This window comes from Dunckerocampus dactyliophorus, chromosome 1, assembly GCF_027744805.1.
Source record: "Dunckerocampus dactyliophorus isolate RoL2022-P2 chromosome 1, RoL_Ddac_1.1, whole genome shotgun sequence".
NCBI lineage: Eukaryota > Metazoa > Chordata > Actinopteri > Syngnathiformes > Syngnathidae > Dunckerocampus > Dunckerocampus dactyliophorus.
Genome location: NC_072819.1, coordinates 7,817,064 through 7,838,363, shown reverse-complemented (window position 1 = coordinate 7,838,363; position 21,300 = coordinate 7,817,064). Strand labels below are relative to the sequence as shown.

Genomic DNA, 21,300 nt, shown 5'->3' with positions numbered 1-21,300 from the left:
TCTGACTGGTGTGTGTCCCACCTAGTCTTTGAGCATAACTGATGAAGCCTTCTCGGATGAGTGGTGAAACATCTTGTTAGACAACTTGAACAGTCCAGTTGTGATCGATTCAATGCCCTGAGAATACACTGACCTGTATGAATGACAATATTAATAGGCATATTCAAATATTAGGTTGGCGTGTCATCAAAGCTCACTTCTGGTCACATGACGCCACGGGTCGGTGACATAATTTTCACAAAGTAGCGATCTGCTTGTCTACACACAAACGACGAGACAGCGTTATCATATTTTCCCACTCTGGCAGCAGTTAAAAAAAAAAACAACAAAAAACGTTTCAGGTCACCCTGAACTCTGTTTCTGTGTGGACGAAAGGCTGAAACGATAAAATACTTTGCTGTTTTGACCTGAAAACATGTGGACAACCCCTTAGAAAATAACTAACACTCCTTTCCATCAAAAGTGGTCAGGTGGATTTCACATGCTTAAATGACATTATATGTTATATATTGTTTGTAGCTATGTTCTACATTGTTCAATTTTATAAAGCGAAGTAATTGATCAAAATAAAAGCAACCACACCTTAAAAATGAGGGGTGTTTTTAAAATTTGAAAATTAATATATTGTATGAATGTATATATAAATGCTATATAGATACAGATATAGATTATTATTTACACACATATTGACCACAATTATTTTGAAAACAATTTTAAATATCATCAAAATGCACTTTATTTTTATTATCATGCACCGGAATCGCCTGTCTGCCTTTCTGGCACTTGCGCACGTGACCAGATACGAGACACAGCTTGTGCTGACTTTCACTTTGTTTCTTATTATCGGGAGAATTAACAACAGCCCGTGAAATGTGCAGTCAAGTGACGACAGCTTGTCACATGCTGAGCCTATCTATGCCAGCATGTGTGATCGCTCACGTTTCAATTTCTGGCATCTTTGTATACACATGTTGCCTGGCTGGCGGCATCAACCTAGCTCGTTTTTGTCGAGCTACAAGTGGCTATTAGGTTCACGGGATACATCAATCATTGATCATCATCACACCTTCCTTTTTTTTTTAAAGTGTCACTTAACAATCTTGCTCTCTTGTTATCATTATAATACTTATGGCTTGTCTTCAAAACACTAGTTGTGTGTCAAAGTTACAGCTTTAGACAGTAACACTATCACAGGGGTCTCCAACAGGTAGCTCATAAGCTAGCAGTAGCTCACTAGTTCACCATAGAATATTTGCTTCACCTCTTAGTATTTTTATAAGTGTTCTATTCAAACATGACGCCTGTATTTAATGACAAATGAGCACAGAGTGGAGATGGGCTTTGTAAATAAATGTACAATGTAAATGTTGGCAGTCACATAAAACACAAATAGCTCACCTCTTCTTTCTTTTCGTAAAAGTATATTTCATAGATTAATAGCAAATTAATAGTGCTGCAAATTGGATACACCTGTGCTATCATAATCCAGGACAGATTTCGATAACGAAAATATTTAAATTGGTATATTGTTAATTGTGTTATTCTGAAGTAAATATATTTTTGAACAGTTAATTTCCCATATAGTCGTATTACTCTAAAACAGGCATCAAATTAAATTTAGGTTTGTTTCAAATAGTACAAAATGTACTTTTTTACTAATCACATAGTACTATTACACTAAATAGGTCAGGTAAAAAAAAAAGAGGCTTGACATTTTACTCACTTTAAATGCTCTCAGCAACTTTGCCATTAAATCAACAGTTTTGCAATGTTCTTGGTTCATGTTCTGCTGGTTGTTGCAAAAGCTCAATACGTAAATAAGTCATAAAAAATTGATATTTGTCATTTAAAAAAAAAAATTGAAGACGCAGCAGTGGCACAAGACAGCGGCGGCAGTCACATGCGGCCCATCACCACAGATTCCAAAAATCTTAGGGGTCACCCTGAACAAGCATAGCGGTGTAAATACAGAGGATGTTTACAGTAATTATAGCGAAGATTTGAGCGACGTGTCAATAATTTGAGGAGAAAAAAGAAAAACATTTAGAGATGAAATAGAGAACTTGCAGAACATGAATTTAAGCCTGAAGACATGGAGATAAAGATTGGTCGCCTTCAAAACACAGAATGGTAAGTATAAATTACTCCGGAGTTGCTTAACCTTCAATTATTGTTTTAAATGGGTTTCCAAATAAGCATAAAAGGGTTTTTAAAGCTAAATGTTCGCCGCCTTCCCTGCCGCATCCGCCCTTACAGTGGAAAGATGTTTATATAACATGTACAATATACTGCTTTGCAGCCTTGTCGCTATTGTGGAATAGTGTTTAGAAGACATTATGTAAACGGGACATGGCTTACTCTGTTCTGTGGCAACTTTGACGCAGCGGTCATTCTTCCTTGTTTTGTGTACCGGTGGAATAACATCCTTTTTCAAAATGCGTTTATATATAATACTGTACTTTCAAGCCAAATGCTTCTTTAAAAGATGTTCCTGAATGATCACCGCACAGAATAGAACTCGAGGTGGGTGTCCATCTGTCTCTCGTTCTCTGAATTTGCTTCGTCCATTCTTAAACCTTCCTCTTTTGGAAAAGAAAACAAACTTACAGTATCACTTGGATCACTCTGTAAACATCCAGCAGCATGACAACATTATGGCATGACTACTATTTTGCTGAAAAATACTGTACACTGAACCAAGCTGACGTGAAGATCTACTTCGAGAATCATTCGCTTACTCTGCTTTAGCTGAGAGATGTCATCCCGATAACGTCACTTCCAGAAATGAAGCTGAACTGCGCGAGTTAGCTCGTCATGGCTGGCGCGATGAAATATAAATGTAATTTTTGTGAATTTACCATTCACTTTCAAAAATCGAATAATGTAGAACATAATTACAAAGAATATATAACATATTTAAGCAAAGTAGATTAATCATGTCAGGGACCCTTTAAAGCTCCCCTGTCTTACATTTGGGATGCATTCAATGGTAAAATGCTACAGCAGCCGCTATAAAACAAACAGGCAGGACACAGCTAGCAGCCAATGCTAGCCTGGACAGTCACACACAAACATATTTGCATTTTTTCTGATTTTGATTTAAGAGTTTTTTGTGTGTCCTCTGTGAGAGACTGTGGGACAAAAAGGAGGAAGGAGTAGTATCAAGCAGGAGAGGACCCTAGAGAGAGCCTGAAACAAGAGCATGATGAATGTAGCTTGCAGTTTTCAATCAGGGATCAAAGTAGGGCTGCTCGGTCACCGCAGCCAGCCTGTCTAGACGAACTTAACCCAAGCACACAAGGCAACATCTGCAGGACGCATTCATTACACCAACACATTTCTTCCCTTGAGTAACAACACATTATTAGGAGGTAGAGAATCAGCTACTCAGTTAGCATTTTCACTGTCACGTTTGGCTGCTGCTCCTACCTGAGGGTTTGCGGGGGGACTGGCACTGCACAGGTGTGGCATATTAAGATGCTGATTAGACAGCATGGACATAGCACAGCTGTCCTTAGTTTGGCCACAATACCCCACCGCCACCAAGGGCCATGTAATGCAGAGTACAAGTGTCTTTTATTGGTGCCATTTTGAATGCACAGAGACGCTGATGTTGCAGCATGATAATGCACAGCCCCATGTTTGTGCCGCGCACCTCCCCCAAAAGCTGTAAACCTAGGAGAAACACCGACAATAGCTTCTTCCTACTGCCTGCCATTATCATCACCATATTCTCCCAGGTCATGTGACAGAACACAGACTTCCTGGACGCGCCGGGTCACAGGATCCTTGGCACACGGATGTAACCTTACCCAGGTTAGCAAGAGGATCGATGTCTGCTTGAGACTGCTGCAATGCACAAAAACGGGAGTGGCCTCATAGCAAATATAAAAATATGAGATTGATTTGTTAAAACACCGTTGACACACTTGCAGTTTCTCTCAGTCCTCCTCAAACTCAAGTCTTAAATGCCATCCCTTTCCTCCTCTTCTGGCAAAACAATCATTTATGAGACAGCAGGGCAAACGTTTACCTATTAGCAGTTTGAGAAAACAGAACATTAATGCAACAACTCGACTTAGTTTCCCACTCTTTGGAAAACACATTCATTTGAATTTCCCTCACACATACATAAGGCAGTAGCAGAAAACTGCTATCATGAGTGAAAATAAATGTCACATTTTCTTTTGAAATGACAACACAGCCAAGCAATGTTTTTCCAGAGTGAAGACCAAAACAACAAAAACCAAAGAAAAGCCATGCCAAACAACAGCAATGTCTTACCAGGCCTTTTGTATCATACCGTCAAAAAAAATGACCTACATTTATAGGGCCCTATGAAATTTTACCCAGTATTTCAGAAACGGTAGTACGATGTAGTCTGGCTCACTTTTGCACACATTGCAACGAAATCCTCAAACTGTAATGCCCGTGCTTGTGGTTAGGGCAAATGCAGTTACCAATGCAAGATATTTTTTATGACGCCCTTATTTTGTGTGCACAATTACACGGTATGTGGCAAACATCGCTCTTATTTTGAAGGCCCGGAAATGTGTTGTGTGTTTTGAGAATGTCTGTTGACTGTTAAGACGAGCTGGGAGCAAGAATAAATGTGCATCCCGTGATTATTTCACTAAGGACTTAAAAGACATCAGCGGGCATCGTAAAACGCTTGTTTGCATTAACAAGCAGTAAAACACAACATAGTGTAATTCACACAATACACACACACACACACACTCGCACTAGCATGCTCTCCTAAACTAGCCCCGCTAGCTTCCATTCACGCTCTACCAGAGGAGTTCTGAAGTTTTTTCGGCAACTTTTGCTGGTGTTTCAGGTTGCCGTTTCGACATGTTTAGTGTTTATGATGAAATTCTGCCACAATGGAGCGGTTCGCCGGGATAATACTTCCCCGCACAATCATTCCTTCTCCTCACAATGACAGCATTTCATTCACATTGTGTCAATTTCCGCAAAATTCTGCATAGATTTTGTTGTTATTGGCCAATTCAGTGATAGCACGGCGATTAACACAAAAATCATACGGCACTACATTTGCCATTTAAGCTGTAAAAAGACAAGAGCGACATCTTTATTATTGTTTTCAACAGGAAAGAATGGATCGGTAGGTCAAAAAATAGATTCCATTAAAACCACTAAAGATAATAAAAGAGGAATCTTTTTGTTGCTTACAAATTTCAACCACTGAAAGAAGCCAATACAGAAAATAGTCTTTGAAAGAAAAAACGTCTAGTGCCAATTCAGATGATCTTCCAAATTATACTTGTTGGACTCCAAAGTCCAGCAGCATGTTTCCCCGCTGCACACACAGATTTTACTGGTATATATGATTTCCGCGTTAAGGAAATCGCGGCATTGGCCAATAAAAACGGAATGTACTATTAAATGCGGTATCTCGCAGAAATCGACAAAATGTGAATGAAATGCTGTCTTTGTGAGGAGAAGTTATGTTTGTGTGGGGAAGTATTTCCCCGGCGGACTGCTGAATCATGGCGGAATCTCTTCACAAACACTAGCCCACTCCCTCCGGAACTAAACATCTCGAAACGGCGAACTGAAACATCGGCAAAAGTTGGCGAAAACCCTTTGAAACTCCTTTTCTTGTGGAATGTGAATGGGAGCTAGCTGGGTTAGCTTAGTTTAGCAAAGAATGCTAGTGCGGCTGTGTATGTGCGACTCAGGCTATATTAGTGTGTTTACACCGTGTTGAGCGGAGATGAAATGAGCGTGATGTCGTGCAAGTTCTGAGTGAATTGAGCTAACGAGGCACATTTATTCTTGCTCGCAGTTCGTCTTAACCCTCAACAGACATTCTCAACACACACAACACACTTCCAGCCGTCAAAATAAGAGCAGTTTGTTGAGGATTTTGTGTGTGCAGATGCTGACATCCCATTAGAAAAGTCAGCCAAGCTACACCAGCTTCTGAAACACTCGGCAAAATTGGCCAATGATGTATTGCATGAATAAATGTGAGCATTTTTGCATTTAATTAGCGTACATTGAATAAGTGAATAAGTGAAAGACTGAATTTCAAAAAATTACAAATCGAAAAAAAAGGGATTTGGGTAAAAAAATGAAGATTTCATAGGTCCCTACATTTAGATCTGATAACGTCCTGCTCACGGACAGGGAGATGTTTGTTTTCAACTAGTGGATCTTTCCACTTCATATTGACGGTGCATGCTGAAATAAATCTGGCATGAGCGGGATGGTGCAAGCTATCACAACGTGAAAACAATGCTGATTCAAACCATCTGTGACCTTTGCAACATAACTGTTTGGCATTGATTGAGCCGCATCAACAGCTGCTGCAAGCATGTTGCGTACAAATGTTTTGACAAAGAGCAGAAATAGGACATGGATACTTGTTTCAGTCTGGTCCAGCGCTAGGCTTTACAACAACAAGCAGTCAGTGCTGAGGATCAAGCCCCCTTGCTGTCCCAACAGCCCCACCGACGTGCTGTCTACCGTTTTCATGACAACACTGGGGTTTTACGCCACCCCCTATTTGCATGCCCAGGCTTGTTATACATCATTGGAAAGCTTGTTTCGCTGAGATTCATGTGATAAACCACATTCCAGGATAGAATCATATTTGGACGCTCAGTTAACATAAATGATAGAGGACTCCTTAACAAAGATGAATGACACTCACCTTCAAAGCCTCACAGTATTCAAAATGTACTTTCAACAACCGACCGATAAATAACGTTATGTGGTCAAGTGAATGTAAACTGTTAGTCCACACTAAGCTATTAAAGAATGAATCGATGAGTAAGCAATTATCCAAATAATCTGCAACTATTTTGATATTTCATAAAGCATTTTTATGTTTTAAAAGTGTAAATATACTCTGATTTTACTATGGCTGCAACAACCGATTATTTTAATAATCGATTAATCACTCGATTAATCGATGAATCAGATGGGAAAAAAACACACTTTGAATTTCCACCTCTTGGCAGCAATCCCTTTAAGAATGCATAAAAAGGACTTTTTCCCTCCCCAAAATCATAGCAACGAGGGAGAGGAAAAGGAATTTCTCCGACACCAAAATTGAAGTAGAGAAGTATAAACAATCAACTGGCAAACATCACAAACACCCTACTGCAAATCAATGAGTCACTAGCACAGACTGCTACATGTGCATCATCAATAAATAAATAAGAAACAACAAATAAATAAACTTTTGGGGCAGGCTTTGCGTTTGCCATTGGCTCGTCTGCTCTGGGTGCAGGGGCGGTGCCTTGTTTGATGGTCAAGTTGTGACGCACGTAGCAAGATGATGTGGCCTGCGCTGGACAGGCACAGCCATAACTATTTGTACTTTCACTGTTTTACCACTAGGTTTTGTGTGTACGCATGGTAAGAGTTGTGCATACTGGAAATGTACGCATTTTCCTCCACACGAGTACAAGTGGATATAAATCCCATACTTTGCATGGGAATGTTCATACGCATGCTCTACGCACACATCTCTTCAGTGGTTTCCTTCACAAGATATTAGAAAGTTTGGACACCCCTGGTCTAGGGACTAACTGATGACACAATGGAAACAACAAGCTTCAGATTAATTAAGAAAGAAAATAATCATGGATGGTTGCTAGGATTGCGAAAGATAAACAGATACGACCGGATATGCGGTTTGACAAGAGAAAGATACGGTTGTGTGAGTAGGAGCCTCCTGCATTGATAAGAATCAGCCATAAATCCATAGATCACATCATAGATCATTGATCAGGTGCTCACACTTTTTCAGCCTGCGAGCCTCTTTTAAAATGACCAAGTCCCAAAGATCTACCTACTATTATAAACTTAGAAAATGTATACAGTATTTAAAATTTATAAATGAGTATTTACTGTATGTACATTGTACATGTATATCAGGGGTGCACACACTTTTTCAGCATGCAGGTTATTAGCCATCTCTTACTATAAAACATACACTCCTGATCAAAATCTTAAAACCAGTTGAAAAATTGCTATATGATAAACAGCTTATTTCAGTTTAATTGTTGTTTTCAGTAAGTTAGTTTTTCAAAATGCTCTTTGTCTTACTCCCCCTTCTTGTTTTTGCATATTGTAGCTCTACTTAAAACCTCATTAAGATCCAAATGTGCAAAATGAAAATTCTAGCAATTTTTCAACTGCTCTTAAGATTTTGATCAGGAGTGTATTACATATACATACACTCTAACCGGTAAAACTTGAAACTGCTATCCTAAATACTAATGATTAGTATTCACATTCACAGTTTCAAGGTTTACAGGTAATCAAAGCAGTCAATATCATTCAATAATTCCCAATTCAATACAATATGGCAACAAAAACAACTACGCATAATTCCTCAATAGTTGTGTACACAGCCTGAGTAGTATGTCAGTCAAAATAGCGATGTAGCGTTTATTATACATACACTTCAGTTAGTATTTGCTATCAAACATTACAGACATACAAGAAATAAAAATGATTATGCAAAAGACAATGCAGCCAAAGTCAAGGCATCCTTTTCAAAAGGTTTAAGCAATGGACACATTTTCCAATTCATCATGAAATAAGAGTTTCACAAACAGAAGTGTAGAAAACACGCATTTCTAACGTGGAGTTCAGGACGGGAAGCAACGCCATCAAACAACTGGCATGAGCTGTGTTGCCAAAAGTCGGGCTACTTAACCACCACGGCTGTAGCACCGACGTTAGCTTCCTCGTTAGGATTAAGCAACCCCGGTGTGATGAGACGTGCGCCCTCAAAGAGTTTTGCATCCCATAGCATGTGGATTTAGTGTGTATTTAACCTGGCTGTGAAGCTATCCAACTAATATGTAAGCACATAACACTATTTAAGTACATTTTGGACATATTCACGTGAATGTCATAATCTAATAATTTGTAAATGTCATAATAAAAACCATACTAAATGACAAAATATCGCATTATTTAGTGACAACATTGTACTCACATAAAAGGTTCCTTCAAATGGATGCACATGTTGAAGATGTACTCCAGTTATAACAGATTTCCTTGTTATAAACGCACGCAGTTGCACTAGGTTAAGGGTCGACGCATTACTCACGTCGAGGGTCGCCAAATGTGGAGATGTGATTCACAACAAGACAGGAGTCAAAGATAAGTGGTATGAACCGTTTACTCTCCACTGAACAACAAGCAATAACCACTTAGCAGCAGCTGCTAACAACAATCGCATGGCCAGGAAACGGAAATGAAACTCTGTGACGCAAGGAAACTAATAAAAACTCGGCAAATACATAATCCAACAACTCCGAAACAATTGTGGACAAACAGTGACCTGCACATTCACCACGGTATGAAATAAAGTAACATTACGAGTTTTTAGAAAATAATTATTTATGTTGTGACCATCTTGAGCAACTGATTGAGCAAGTGATTGCATTTTGCTTTGTTTTTTGTTTTTTTTTTTACTAAGAAAATATTTATGGTCTTGTGACATGAGCCGTAGGCTGCTTTCAGAACTACATTTTATTTATTATTTATTTAGAAATAATTACGTTATATTTGATTATTTATACATATATACGTCAAGTTCCACTTCTATCATGTTCGATTACAGTGGTGTGAAAAAGTGTTTCCCCCTTCCTGCTTTCTTATTTTTTGCATGTTTGTCACATCGTTTCTGATCACACAAATTTAAATACTGGTCAATGACAACCCAACTGAATGCACAAAACAAACACAAAAAGTTTAAATTAAACTTTTTATTATTAAGGGAGAAAAAAACAATCCAAACCTACATGGCCCTGTGTGAAAAGGTGATTGCCCCCTAAACCTAATAACTGGTTGGGCCACTTTGGAGGATTTTCCAGCATGAAGCGCCTTTTTAAGGTCATGCCACAGCATCTCAATAGGATTCAGGTCAGGACTTTGACTAGACCACTCCAAAGTCTTCATTTTGTTTTTCTTCAGCCATTCAGAGGTGGACTTGCTGGTGTGTTTTGGATCATTGTCCTGCTGCAGAACCCAAGTTGGTTTCAGCTTGAGGTCACAAAGAGATGGCCGGACATTTTGCTTTAGGATTTTTTGGTAGACAGCAGAATTTATGGTTCCATTTATCACAGCAAGTCTTCCAGGTCCTAAAGCAGCAAAACAGGCCCAGACCATCATACCACCACCACATTTTACTGTTGGTATGATGTTCTTTTCCTGAAATGCGGCGTTACTTTTATGCCAGATGTAATGGGACACACACCTTCCAAAAAGTTCAACTTTTGGTTGGCCGGCCACTCCTGGGAATGTTCACCACTGTTTCATAGTTTTGCCATTTGTGGATAATGGCTCTTAGTGTGGTTTGCTAGAGTACCAAAGCTTTTGAAATGGCTTTATAACTTTTTCCAGACTGTTAGATCGCAATTAATCTCAGTTAAGTTTTAACAGGGGGGGGTCACTTTTTCCACACAGGGCCATATAGGTTTGGATTATTTTTTCCCTTAATAATAAAAACTTTCGTTTAAAAAGTGCATTTTGTGTTCAGTTAAGTGTGACAAACATGCAAAAAAAAAAAAAGAAATCAAGAAGGTGGCAAACATTTTTCAGATATTTCAAAATATGACATTATAAAGTTGTAATTAGAATATTATGATGATTATGATATTTTTGCCTTTTTGCCCAAGGTTATGACATGTACCGACTATGGCTAGACTAGCAATCGGTTGACAGGACGCACGCGCTAGCCCCCACAAAACATTTTCAAAACATTGCCAAAACACAAATCTAAAGTTTGAAACGTCTTTACATTTTACAAGGATGACGAAAAGCCCGACAAAAGCCACAATATTTTTAAAATATGCGGTGCAGCTCTGAAGTCCACTGTCAGCACAACAAATCTTGACCCGAGAGGCCAACAGAGACGAGTATGGGAGTGATTTTCTAGGGCTGCTGCTTACCTTTTTTTGCTTTGGAACTTGTTTACTTAAAAATGTTTTACCTTTGTTACCTACCTAAAGTGTTGAAAACATGCTAGGATCCGGCTGAAATGTTGCATGCTTACGACATCTTTAGTATAGGCTTGTTTACTTTTCCAAGCTAACACAGCATTTTCATTGCACCCATGTGGCAAAATGTGCTATTTACTTAACTCTACTTGGACACATTTTTGCCACTTTTGAAAAAATGTGTCATTATCTGAGAGGCTTTGCACTACTTACTTATTTCTTATTATTGACTGGACTCAAGGCCTTCTGTTTTGTTATTGATATATTTCATTTTGATGACATGAAACAAAAAGATGCTCATTCAGCAAGTCTTTTTTTGGTCTGTGCCTAAAAAAAAAATTGACATGTGACTCTATTGTTGTTTGTCTTTTTACTTTATTTTTGCCAGTGCCTTACAGCATGCTTGGGGAAATTATGTGCACTTTTGCACATTTGAAAATACTGCAAAAATGGCACTTTTATAGAATTGCCTTCTTTATGTCATAATAGAAGGTTAATGTCTACATCAGGGGTGTCCAAAGTGCGCCATAAAAATACAATTTAACAAAAACAAATAAAACAGCAGTAAAATTAAACACTATTGCTTTTTTGAGAATAAAGTCAAAATATTACGAGAAAAATTTTACAAAATTGAGAAAAAAAGTTGTAATTGTGCGAGAATAACGTCGTAATATTATATGAGAAAAACCCATAATTTTAGTAGCATAACGTTGAAATAATAAAGAAAAATGTTTTTTAAGATGTAATATTATGAGAAACAAACTAAAGAATAAATTTAATTTTTGGAAAAAGTTATATTAAGACAAAAAAGTCAAAATATTATGGAAATAAAGCCAAAATAACGAGAAGAAAATTAACAAGAGGAAAGTTGAAGAAGTTGGAAAATCAGGAATAAAAAAAAACATCTGTAATTTCAATAAAATCTAAATATAATCAAACAAAAAAAATTGCAGAGTTTATGTAGTTAAACTTTTATTTATTATAAAAGGAAGAATGTCAGTTCAGTAGCATAAACTTTAAATATTACAGAAAAAAAACACATTAAAGAATGCAGTTGTAATTTTTGGAAAATGATGTTTGAGAAAAAGTTATAATTTTATGAGAATAAAGTCAAAATATGGGACTAAAGTCATAATTACAAGAAGAAAATTTATGAGAAGAAAGTTGAAATATTTTGGGGGGAAAAATACAAACGGAGAAAAAAAATCTAACAAAAAAACAAAGGCCAAAGTTCATACTAATAATACATTTATTCATATTGTCTTACTTATGTCACAAAGCTGAGTTGCAGGCTACTATTTCTTGAAATATACAGTGTATAGCTTCTCAGCATGTGTTGCTTTACAAAATATCAAAGTGGCAAAGTCACGTCCTTTCATTTTTCACTATGTGGCCCTCGCTGGAAAAACTTTGGACACCCCTGGTATACATCAACAAATGTTAACCATAGATTCATTTCGAATGGAATCGTATCAAATAATTCCGTTTTAAAATATATCATTATTGAATGGTATCGTATCCCGTGTACCGTATCTAGATGCGTATAGAACCGTCTTACCATAGAGAAATTTACAACCCGACTGCACACTTCCATCACATAATTGATGCATTCAGTTAGCATGTATGCACTAGCCACTTCACACGATCGCAGTGAATTCGGAACTGAACTTTGACACCTTACTCGAGAAAAAAAGTTGTAATCTAACAAGAAGAAATTGTAATTTTACAAGAATAATGTCATAATGTCATAATTATGAGGAGAAGTAACATCATTTTCGTGGGATAACGTTGAAATATTAACAAAATACTTTTTTTCAAGTTGTAATGTCATGAAAAACAAAAGAAATTGTGATATTTGAAAAATTAGGTTGGAATAAAGTTATGTTATTTTTGTAGCATACAGTTGAAACAGTTGACAATAAAATAATAAAACAGTTGAAATAAAAATAAATAATTTTTTTCAAAGTTGTAATATGAGAAATAAAACAAAATAATATTAAATTATAAAAATGTTACATATTACAAAAACTAAATGTGCAAAGATTATTTAAGCAGAAAGTTTAAATATTTGGAAAATGTAAAAAAAAAAAATGGGGGGAAAAAGCACCTATTTGACAAAGCACTTTTTTCTTGAAGTGTATATAACTTCTTTGCATATGTAGTCACAAAAAAGTAATCTTCTGCAACTGTGAAATGTAAAAATGTTTACAAGTATCACCATTTCCCACATCACGTAACATCTGCATTTGGGAAGGATGAGTTGTTTTTCTCGGCCCGAAAATGCTTCAACTACAAAACTCTATAATATCACTAACATGCCATCTTTGAAGATGACATTACAAATACTACTTACTAAATCAGCTACACTGATTTCTACAGCGAGTCCATCTACTACAGACTGTTATATGCTGTGATGTATTAGTAGTCATCTATCTTTTTTTCCTGTACAAATCTCAAATCACACTACAGTCGCTGCTGCAACCTAGTGAGGGTAATGCAAAAATAAAGTCAAAATTACTTCTTATTTATATGACTCCATGTGAGTCGTATAGGCAGGTTTGGATTAACCCCCCCTTCTCCCCCTCAGGGGTTGCACTGCACTGCATTCTGCACAGATAACAAGCATACACTGCAGGAAGTAACGACGGGAATCGTCCTAAATCAAATGACCTACCTGAAGAACAGGAGATGAGGAAAACGGCGAGGGCCAGTTTGGTGGCGTCTCCCATTTTCCATTCGAATTTGATCCTCGGATAAAATAAAAGGTATAAAAAAATACCAAAAATCCTCAAAGCAGCACAGTCAGATTACTGCACCAGGGACTGTTTCTGTAAAAAGGGCATCTTTACAACATGGAGATAAATCCAGTATATCCCGGGTAAGCTCGCCTCGCTGGCCCGATAGACGAGGTGGGCGGGGGGGGGTTGGTATTTCCACGTTTACAGAAGAGCAATGGAGGGCGACTTTTTGGAATTCAAGCCAGCTTTAGCAAACATTTAACATGTTGCAGCGTGGAATGATTTTTTCCTTTCAAAACATCGGAGCAAGTGAGCCGTGCCACAGCCGGACAGAGGCAACATCCATCGGACTGGAAATCGAGCGCACTCCGTCCTACTATCGAACTTGCCCTCTGTGAGCTCCGTAGCATTGCATTAAAACGTCAAAATCGGCGATCATTTCCAACACTGGAGCACAAGAGAGGGTGTTTGACAGCGTCAATTGGTGATAAAACTGCGGCGGAGGACGATCAACTCCTTCGATAGTCCGACGAAGCAGCCAGGCCACAGTCGAAGATTAGTCCGCTCCAGAAGGCTAACAGCGCCGACTCTCAGTTTAGGCAGACCCCTCCAACACACGTCCCCCCGTCGAAAAAGATCGAAGGAAACTAAAAGACGCTATCATTTGACGGGTGCAACCACTGGAAACCATGTTAATCCTCAGAACTAATATGGCTCTTGGGTTTAGGACGCTCTGCTTCTCCCCAGTCCGCCGCCTCGCTGCTTTTGGTCGGGACAATTTCAAGATGGCGATCTGAGCCGCAACGAGACATGTATCATTGTACTTCCGGTAATGGCTTTCAAAATAATATCTTGTTTTAGCATTAACTAGTCGTGTTCAAACATTGAAATAATCACGCATGCATTTCATAGCTTCTTAATGTATAATTTCTTCCTATGTTGCGTAGCTATTTTCTACTAATGATTGTTTTGTTGAAACTGCTAATCTGACATTTTAATATCCGGTAAAAGTTTGCTCATAGGCGTGAACTTGATGCAGCCGTTTTACGAGGTAGAGCTTGTTTTTGTTGGAGACGGGCGCTCGTTTTGTTCATAGCTTTTGCCGTTGGTTACACAAGATGGGCGGCTCTTATCGAATGCATTTTAGACGTTTGTGTACCTTTTTTTTAGTCACGGGGTGATAGTTATCGAAAAAGCCGAAGGCTGTTTTTGACGTTATTAATCAAAAGAAGTCCTGTTCGAGCCGTCTTTCTTTTTTATTTTTTGTTTATAGTAACCAGGACTCTGTGTAGGTATAATGTTTAGATCAGCATTGTTTACTACAGTATTGTGATTCAAACGCCCCTGCAAAGCTATTTAAAGTAATGTTCAGTGTTGTCTGAACTCCAAAATCTATTTTTAATAAATGTCATAACGCCTGTCACGTCACGTGGGGTTGACACACATTAAATCTACATATAGCCTCAAACTGCAGAATGTGCCACTACGTGGTGGTGTATTGGGTATCAGCACAGGTTGGTTGCTTGGTCATAAATGCAGAGAATACCATGGAGTCTAGATATAGGTTTGGCCCCTCCCCAATCTGTGTGACACTAATCTCTCTAATAGCCTGGAGCAGATCTCAAACCGTAAGCGCTGCTAAACGATTTGGAGGTCAAAGGTCTCAGGGGATTTTTCTGCCAAGCTGGAAGCTGAGTCACCTGTTCTGTATTGAGATGTTAGCTTTCATCTTCAGTAAAACACACATTTCTGCACATAGCTTCCGGTGCCAACACGTTCGGGGTGAAGAGTTTGGTTTATTGTCGGTGAGATTTCTCTTGCAGGGAAATATCTCGGCAGGGAAGAATCTCTGCACGTCTCTCTTGAAAGTGAAATTTATTGTTTGATGAGATAAAGCAGGGATCCTCAAATGGTAGGTCAGGTAAAAGTATACAACCAATATTTTAGTCATTTTTTGCATTGTTATATACCCATTGCACAGTAATAAATGAAATATCTGATGTTGTGGTCTTACTTTCTAAATCATACATTATTTGCATGCATCATGTTCCTCCTCATTTCCGTCATAATTTTTTTAAAAATCCTCTATGCACTTTGGGCACGTAGTTATGTGTATTGAAGTTTGAAAATACGACACATGCGTTTTTAAAATACATTTGCTTGGTTTGATTTAAATAAACGTGGGTTGCGATTTGGGCCTGACCAATTAACCGGCTGATTGTAGGTATTATAAAATCCGCCAAAAGTTAGCCGATTGATGCCAATGTTAACAATTATTTTTCATGAATAAAATGCAGGTAATATGGTGTTTTTCTTTTTAATGAATTATGGGAATGAACGATCTTGTCCTTTCGCTCGCGATCCAAAAACTCATGACCATATGTGAGGGTGGGGACATAGAATGACCGCTAAATTGAGAGCTTTGCCTTTTGGCTCAGCTCCCTCTTCACCACAACGGACCGATACAGAGTCCGCATTACTGCAGAGGCCGCACCAATCCACCGGTCGATCTCGGGTTCCATCTTTCCCTTGCTCGTGAGCAAGACCTTGAGGTACTTAAACTCCTCCACTTGGGGCAGGATCTCATCCCCCGATCTGAAGATGGCACTCGACCCTTTTTTAAATATTAGTCAATGACGACACAACTTAACACAAAATGTAGTTTTTAAATTAAATATTTTATTAGTAAGGGAGGAAAAAAAATCCAGACCTACCCATTTGTAAAGCTTTGAGACTCCAGCGAACCACAGTGAGAGCCATTATCCACAAATGGCGAAAACATGGAACAATGGTGAACCAAAATTACCCCAAGACCGCAGCGACGACTCATCCAAGAGGTCACAAAAGACCCCACAACAACATCCAAAGAACTGCAGGACTCACTTGTCTCAGTTAAGGTCAGTGCTCATGACTCCACCCTAAGAAAGACACTGGGCAAAAAAGGCCTGCATGGCAGAGTTCTAAGACTAAAACCACTGCTGAACAAAAAGAACATTAAAGCTCATGTTAATTTTGCCAGAAAAAATCTTGATGATCTCCAAGACCTTTGGGAAAATACTCTGTGGTCCCACGAGACAAGAGACGAGACCTTTTTGGAAGGTGTGTGTCCCATTACATCTGGCGTTAAAGAAACGTCGCATTTCTGAAAAAGAACATCATACCAACAGTAAAATATGGTGGTGGTAGTGTGATGGTCTGGGGCTGTTTTGCTGCTTCAGCACCTGGAAGACTTATTGTGGAAAATGGAACCATGAATTCTGCTGTCTACCAAAAATCCCAAAGGAGAATGTCTGGTCATCTGTCCGTGACCTCAAACTGAAACCAACTTGGGTTCTGCAGCAGGACAATGATCCAAAACACACCAGCAAGTCCACCTCTGAATGGCTGAAGAAAAACAAAATGAAGACTTTGGAGTGGCCTAGTCAAAGTCCTGACCTGAATCCTATTGAGATGCTGTGGCATGACCTTAAAAAGGCGGTTCATGCTGGAAAACCCTCCAATGTGGCTGAATTACAACAATTCTGCAAAGATGAGTGGGCCAAAATTCCTCCACAGCGCTGTAAGAGACTCATTGCAAGTTATCACAAACACTTGATTGCAGTTGTTGCTGCTAAGGGTGGCCCATCCAGTTATTAGGTTTAGGGGGCAATCACTTTTTCACACAGGGCCATGTAGGTTTGGATTTGTTTTCTCCCTTAATAATAAAAAAGTTTCACTTAAAAACTGCATTTTGTTTTAGTTGACTAATATTTAAATTTGTTTGATGATCTGAAACATTTTAGTGTGACAAACATACAAAAAAAAAAGAAATCAGGAAGGGGGCAAACACTTTTTCACACCACTGTATTTTTCCCGAAAATGAAATGCAGGTAATATGGTGTTTTCCTTAGAAATGATTATGAGAATGAATGATGATTACTTGACTGGGCGATAAAATCAGCCGATTATTGCCATTAGAGAATACCTTTGTAATAAATTTAAGCAAGTATTTGGTCTTTCTTTTAATTAGAAAAATGTAAAAACTGAATCAAACGATATATTAATCATCGGAATTTTAAAAAATCAGTCGGCCCTAGGCCTGACTTAATGATCATTGGAAAATGTGGGTTCCAGGTAAAGACCATTTGAAAACCCTTGTGATAAGGTCTCAAGATAATGACTCAGGGATTGGCAGGTGTTCAAACACGCAAAGTAAGGAAATATTATGGTCGCCCCAGCTATAAATCACTTGGTGATAAGATGACAGAACATTCCTTTGTCTTGCATCAGAAGCAGTTACCCAATGAAGAAATTTAGGATGAACCTTGAACACAATCACCTGTGCTTTCATACTGACGAGTCGCCTGTTGATAATATGACACCCTTTATGAACAGAGCTTTGGAAGACAAATGGACTTAACATTCAGATGACAGATTTGTCTTCCTTTTTGGTTGCCGAACTGACATAACACAACACCAATTCAGCGGTGACAAAGGGGGACTGCAAAATGTTCCCTCCCGTTCAGCGAGGAAGACTTCAAACTCCGCTTCTGGAGATTTACTGTACAGTTCATCCCATTACTCAACTATCAGATGCCAAATCCCCTCTAATGGCATTACACGTGCCAGAATTACGTACCATGATGCTCGCTAATGAGAGCTCAGCAGATACCTTACTGGAACCGGTGGCCCCTTTGCACAGAGCAGCCCTCAGGCTTAATGGACTCAGTATTGAGTGTCGAGGGAAGTCAAATTTATTGACAAAGGGCTTTTAACAAAAGCAGGTAGCTGGCAAAGTGCATTGCATTACAACAAAGCATGTAAATACACTTAGAAGTATGGCAGTGTTAATTGGCTAGGCTTTGGATGTGTTGCAATGTAAAGAACGTCCTCTGCATTTGACATCTTTATGATGGAAAAAAAAAGATTCCAATTTCCATTCCGGCGATTCAAGCGGCTGAATGGCAGAGGCTCCACAGATAACCTCGCAGCCTATACATTTGCTCCAAAAGGCCCTGAAAATGGATTCACTAAGCAGCTTTCGGTTTGTCGCAGAGCGATTTAACATGCCTTTGCTCTCGAGCCGGAACGCCGCCCCCGCTCTGTTGTTTCAGCATGAATGATCTTTCCCATTGACAGTTTTGTTCATGCCTGCAGGCGGATCAGCACCTGTAACCAAAGCCCAGTGGATAGCGGCCTAATTACCGTTCTCATCCCGTCCTTGCACGAACCCGTACAGCAAAACCTCATAAGAGGAGCGCGTCACCATGTGCTTCCGTCGTTTCCTTTTGCGCTGCTGCTGTTGCGTGAGCGCCAAGGGGTTGCATTGAAGAAAGCGGTTTGGGGCCTTCAAGGTTAGACACAACAAATACGTCAACAATTGTTGACAGTTCACACTTGTGTCATGTGTGCTTCTTAATCCCATAGCGTGCCTGACATCATGTACAACTGTTCTGTTTTTACATCCAGACATGCAAGAGTTGGCAGCAGGGGAGTGTCCATCGGCAGTACTGTGCAAAGGCCTGCTAGGTACTAGGGATGTAAATCTCTTTGTGGTAGATGATTCGATACGCATCTACTCTAGATACACTGGTTAAGATACAATTCAAAAACCATATATTTTAAAAACAGAATAAATTGATGCAATGTACAAACGATACGATTCAATACTATTCGATTCAATGATTTGTCGATGTGCATGTTAATATTACATTATAAAATACATTATACAATATTTTGAAATATGTAAAAGCGCGGGCCGCACGGTGGTCCAGTGGTTAGCACGTTGGCCAACACAGTAACAGCCTGGAGATCGGGAAGACCTGGGTTCGATTCTCCCCTGGGCATTTCTGTGTGGAGTTTGCATGTTCTCTCCGTGTGTGCGTGGGTTTTCTCCGGGTACTCCGGCTTCCTCCCACATTCCAAAAAGGTGAGGTTAATTGGCGACTCTAAATTGTCCATAGGTATGAATGTGAGTGTGAATGGTTGTTTGTCTATATGTCCAGAGTGTACCCCGCCTGTCGCCCGAAGTCAGCTGGGATAGGCTCCAGCATACCCCCGCGACCCTAATGAGGAAGAAGCGGTATAGAAAATGGATGGATGGATGTAAAAGCGCACATCATATCCCCAAGCATGCTGTAAGGAAGGGGTCCCCAACCACCGGGCTGTGGGAAATGTTCAGGTGCAATGCTAAAAAAAAAACAACAACAAAAAACACTTAAAAAATAAAACAATTAGTAAATAACTACAGAAAATGTTATGTAAAGGGATTCAAATTTTGTAAATATGGGCCATTATTTTATTCAAAAAATAATATACAGTTAAAAATCCCACAGTTTTTTGCATGTTTAATGAGATCGGTGCCTTCTCCCACTGTGTGTGATGCCCTTGAACGCACCATCTAACTTTCTCCCATCTGCACAGATAGACTACTATACTGTATTTTTACCCTTTTTCTTTCACCTCATATTCGGTCCCAAATGCTGATACTATGTGGGAATGCATAAAGGTACAATTTGATGACCTTATTGAGCCCTAATGTGCAAATTTGTGCGGCGCATCTCTCTGACAAACAAGCTCCAGGCTTGCATTGGTGGATGGTGGGTCTGTATTCATTTAGTGCTTTTAGTTATCTTAGTTTTACACAATACATAATAAATAAATGAATTACATTGCTATAATGTACGTATTTTTTACTGATGTGATGAAAATCTTTCTTGGTGATGACAGCAGCACCGCTACTGACAGTGTTAGCTGAGAGTGCCATTTTCATTGCACTTGATTCATCCATTTTTGTCTTAAACCTTCCTCTTTTGGAAAAGAAAACAAACTTCCAGTATCACTCGGAGACTGTAAACATCCAGCAGCAGCACAACATTTTGACATTTTGACTACTATTTTGATGAAAAATATACTGAACCAAGTCGACGATCTACCTCGAGAAGCGTTTGTTGAGTAAACAAACGCTTTAGGTGTCACCCCGATGACGTCACTTCCACTTCCATACTTGTCATGGCTGACGCCATCAACTATAAATGTCATTTTTGCGAATTTACTGTTCGCTTTCATAAATCGAACAATGTAGAACATAATTACAAACATTATATAACATATTTAAGCAAAGCTGATTAATCATGTTAGGGACCCTTTAATGTTCTTATCAATTACAGTAAAAGCATTGAGATGATTCACTTGTTAGGTAATGATAATCCCCCAGGATGATTTCAAGGACTTTATCTAGCTCAGAAAATAGAAGACTTTTCTCATATTCACACTTGTTAGTAGATGATAAACATTCATATTTGAAATTGCTTTGGGGGGGTATATATACAATAGATGGCTATGCATCTTGCAACTTAAACTGACAGATAACTGTAACAGATTTCGAAAGCAGGAAAAAAGTGGCCTAAATTACATATTCATATTTTGTAAAAATCAAAAAATTAGGATGTGGAGGGCCCCAATGACTGGGTTTGCCTTGGGCCCCCAAATGACTAAATACGCCCCTGATTACAGTAACATTACTGACACCGCGTGACCAGTGTAGAATACGACATATATCACAACGTCTCGGAATAGTAATGGTAATG

At 38.8% G+C, this 21,300-nt stretch overlaps 1 protein-coding gene across 2 annotated transcripts in view; it reads right to left on the bottom strand.

The window, feature by feature from the left end:
* The window catches only part of acvr2ab (activin A receptor type 2Ab), a 61,244-nt gene extending 46,712 nt beyond the window's left edge, over window positions 1–14,532 (bottom strand). The window contains exon 1 of one of the 2 annotated variants that reach the window (XM_054770156.1): window positions 13,669–14,532. In XM_054770156.1, the coding sequence (XP_054626131.1) occupies window positions 13,669–13,723 (55 nt within the window). In that variant the 5' untranslated portion in view covers window positions 13,724–14,532. The remainder of the gene's footprint in view (window positions 1–13,668) is intronic. The other variant, XM_054770165.1, reaches the window with a different exon arrangement.
* Window positions 14,533–21,300: the final 6,768 nt, after the last annotated feature.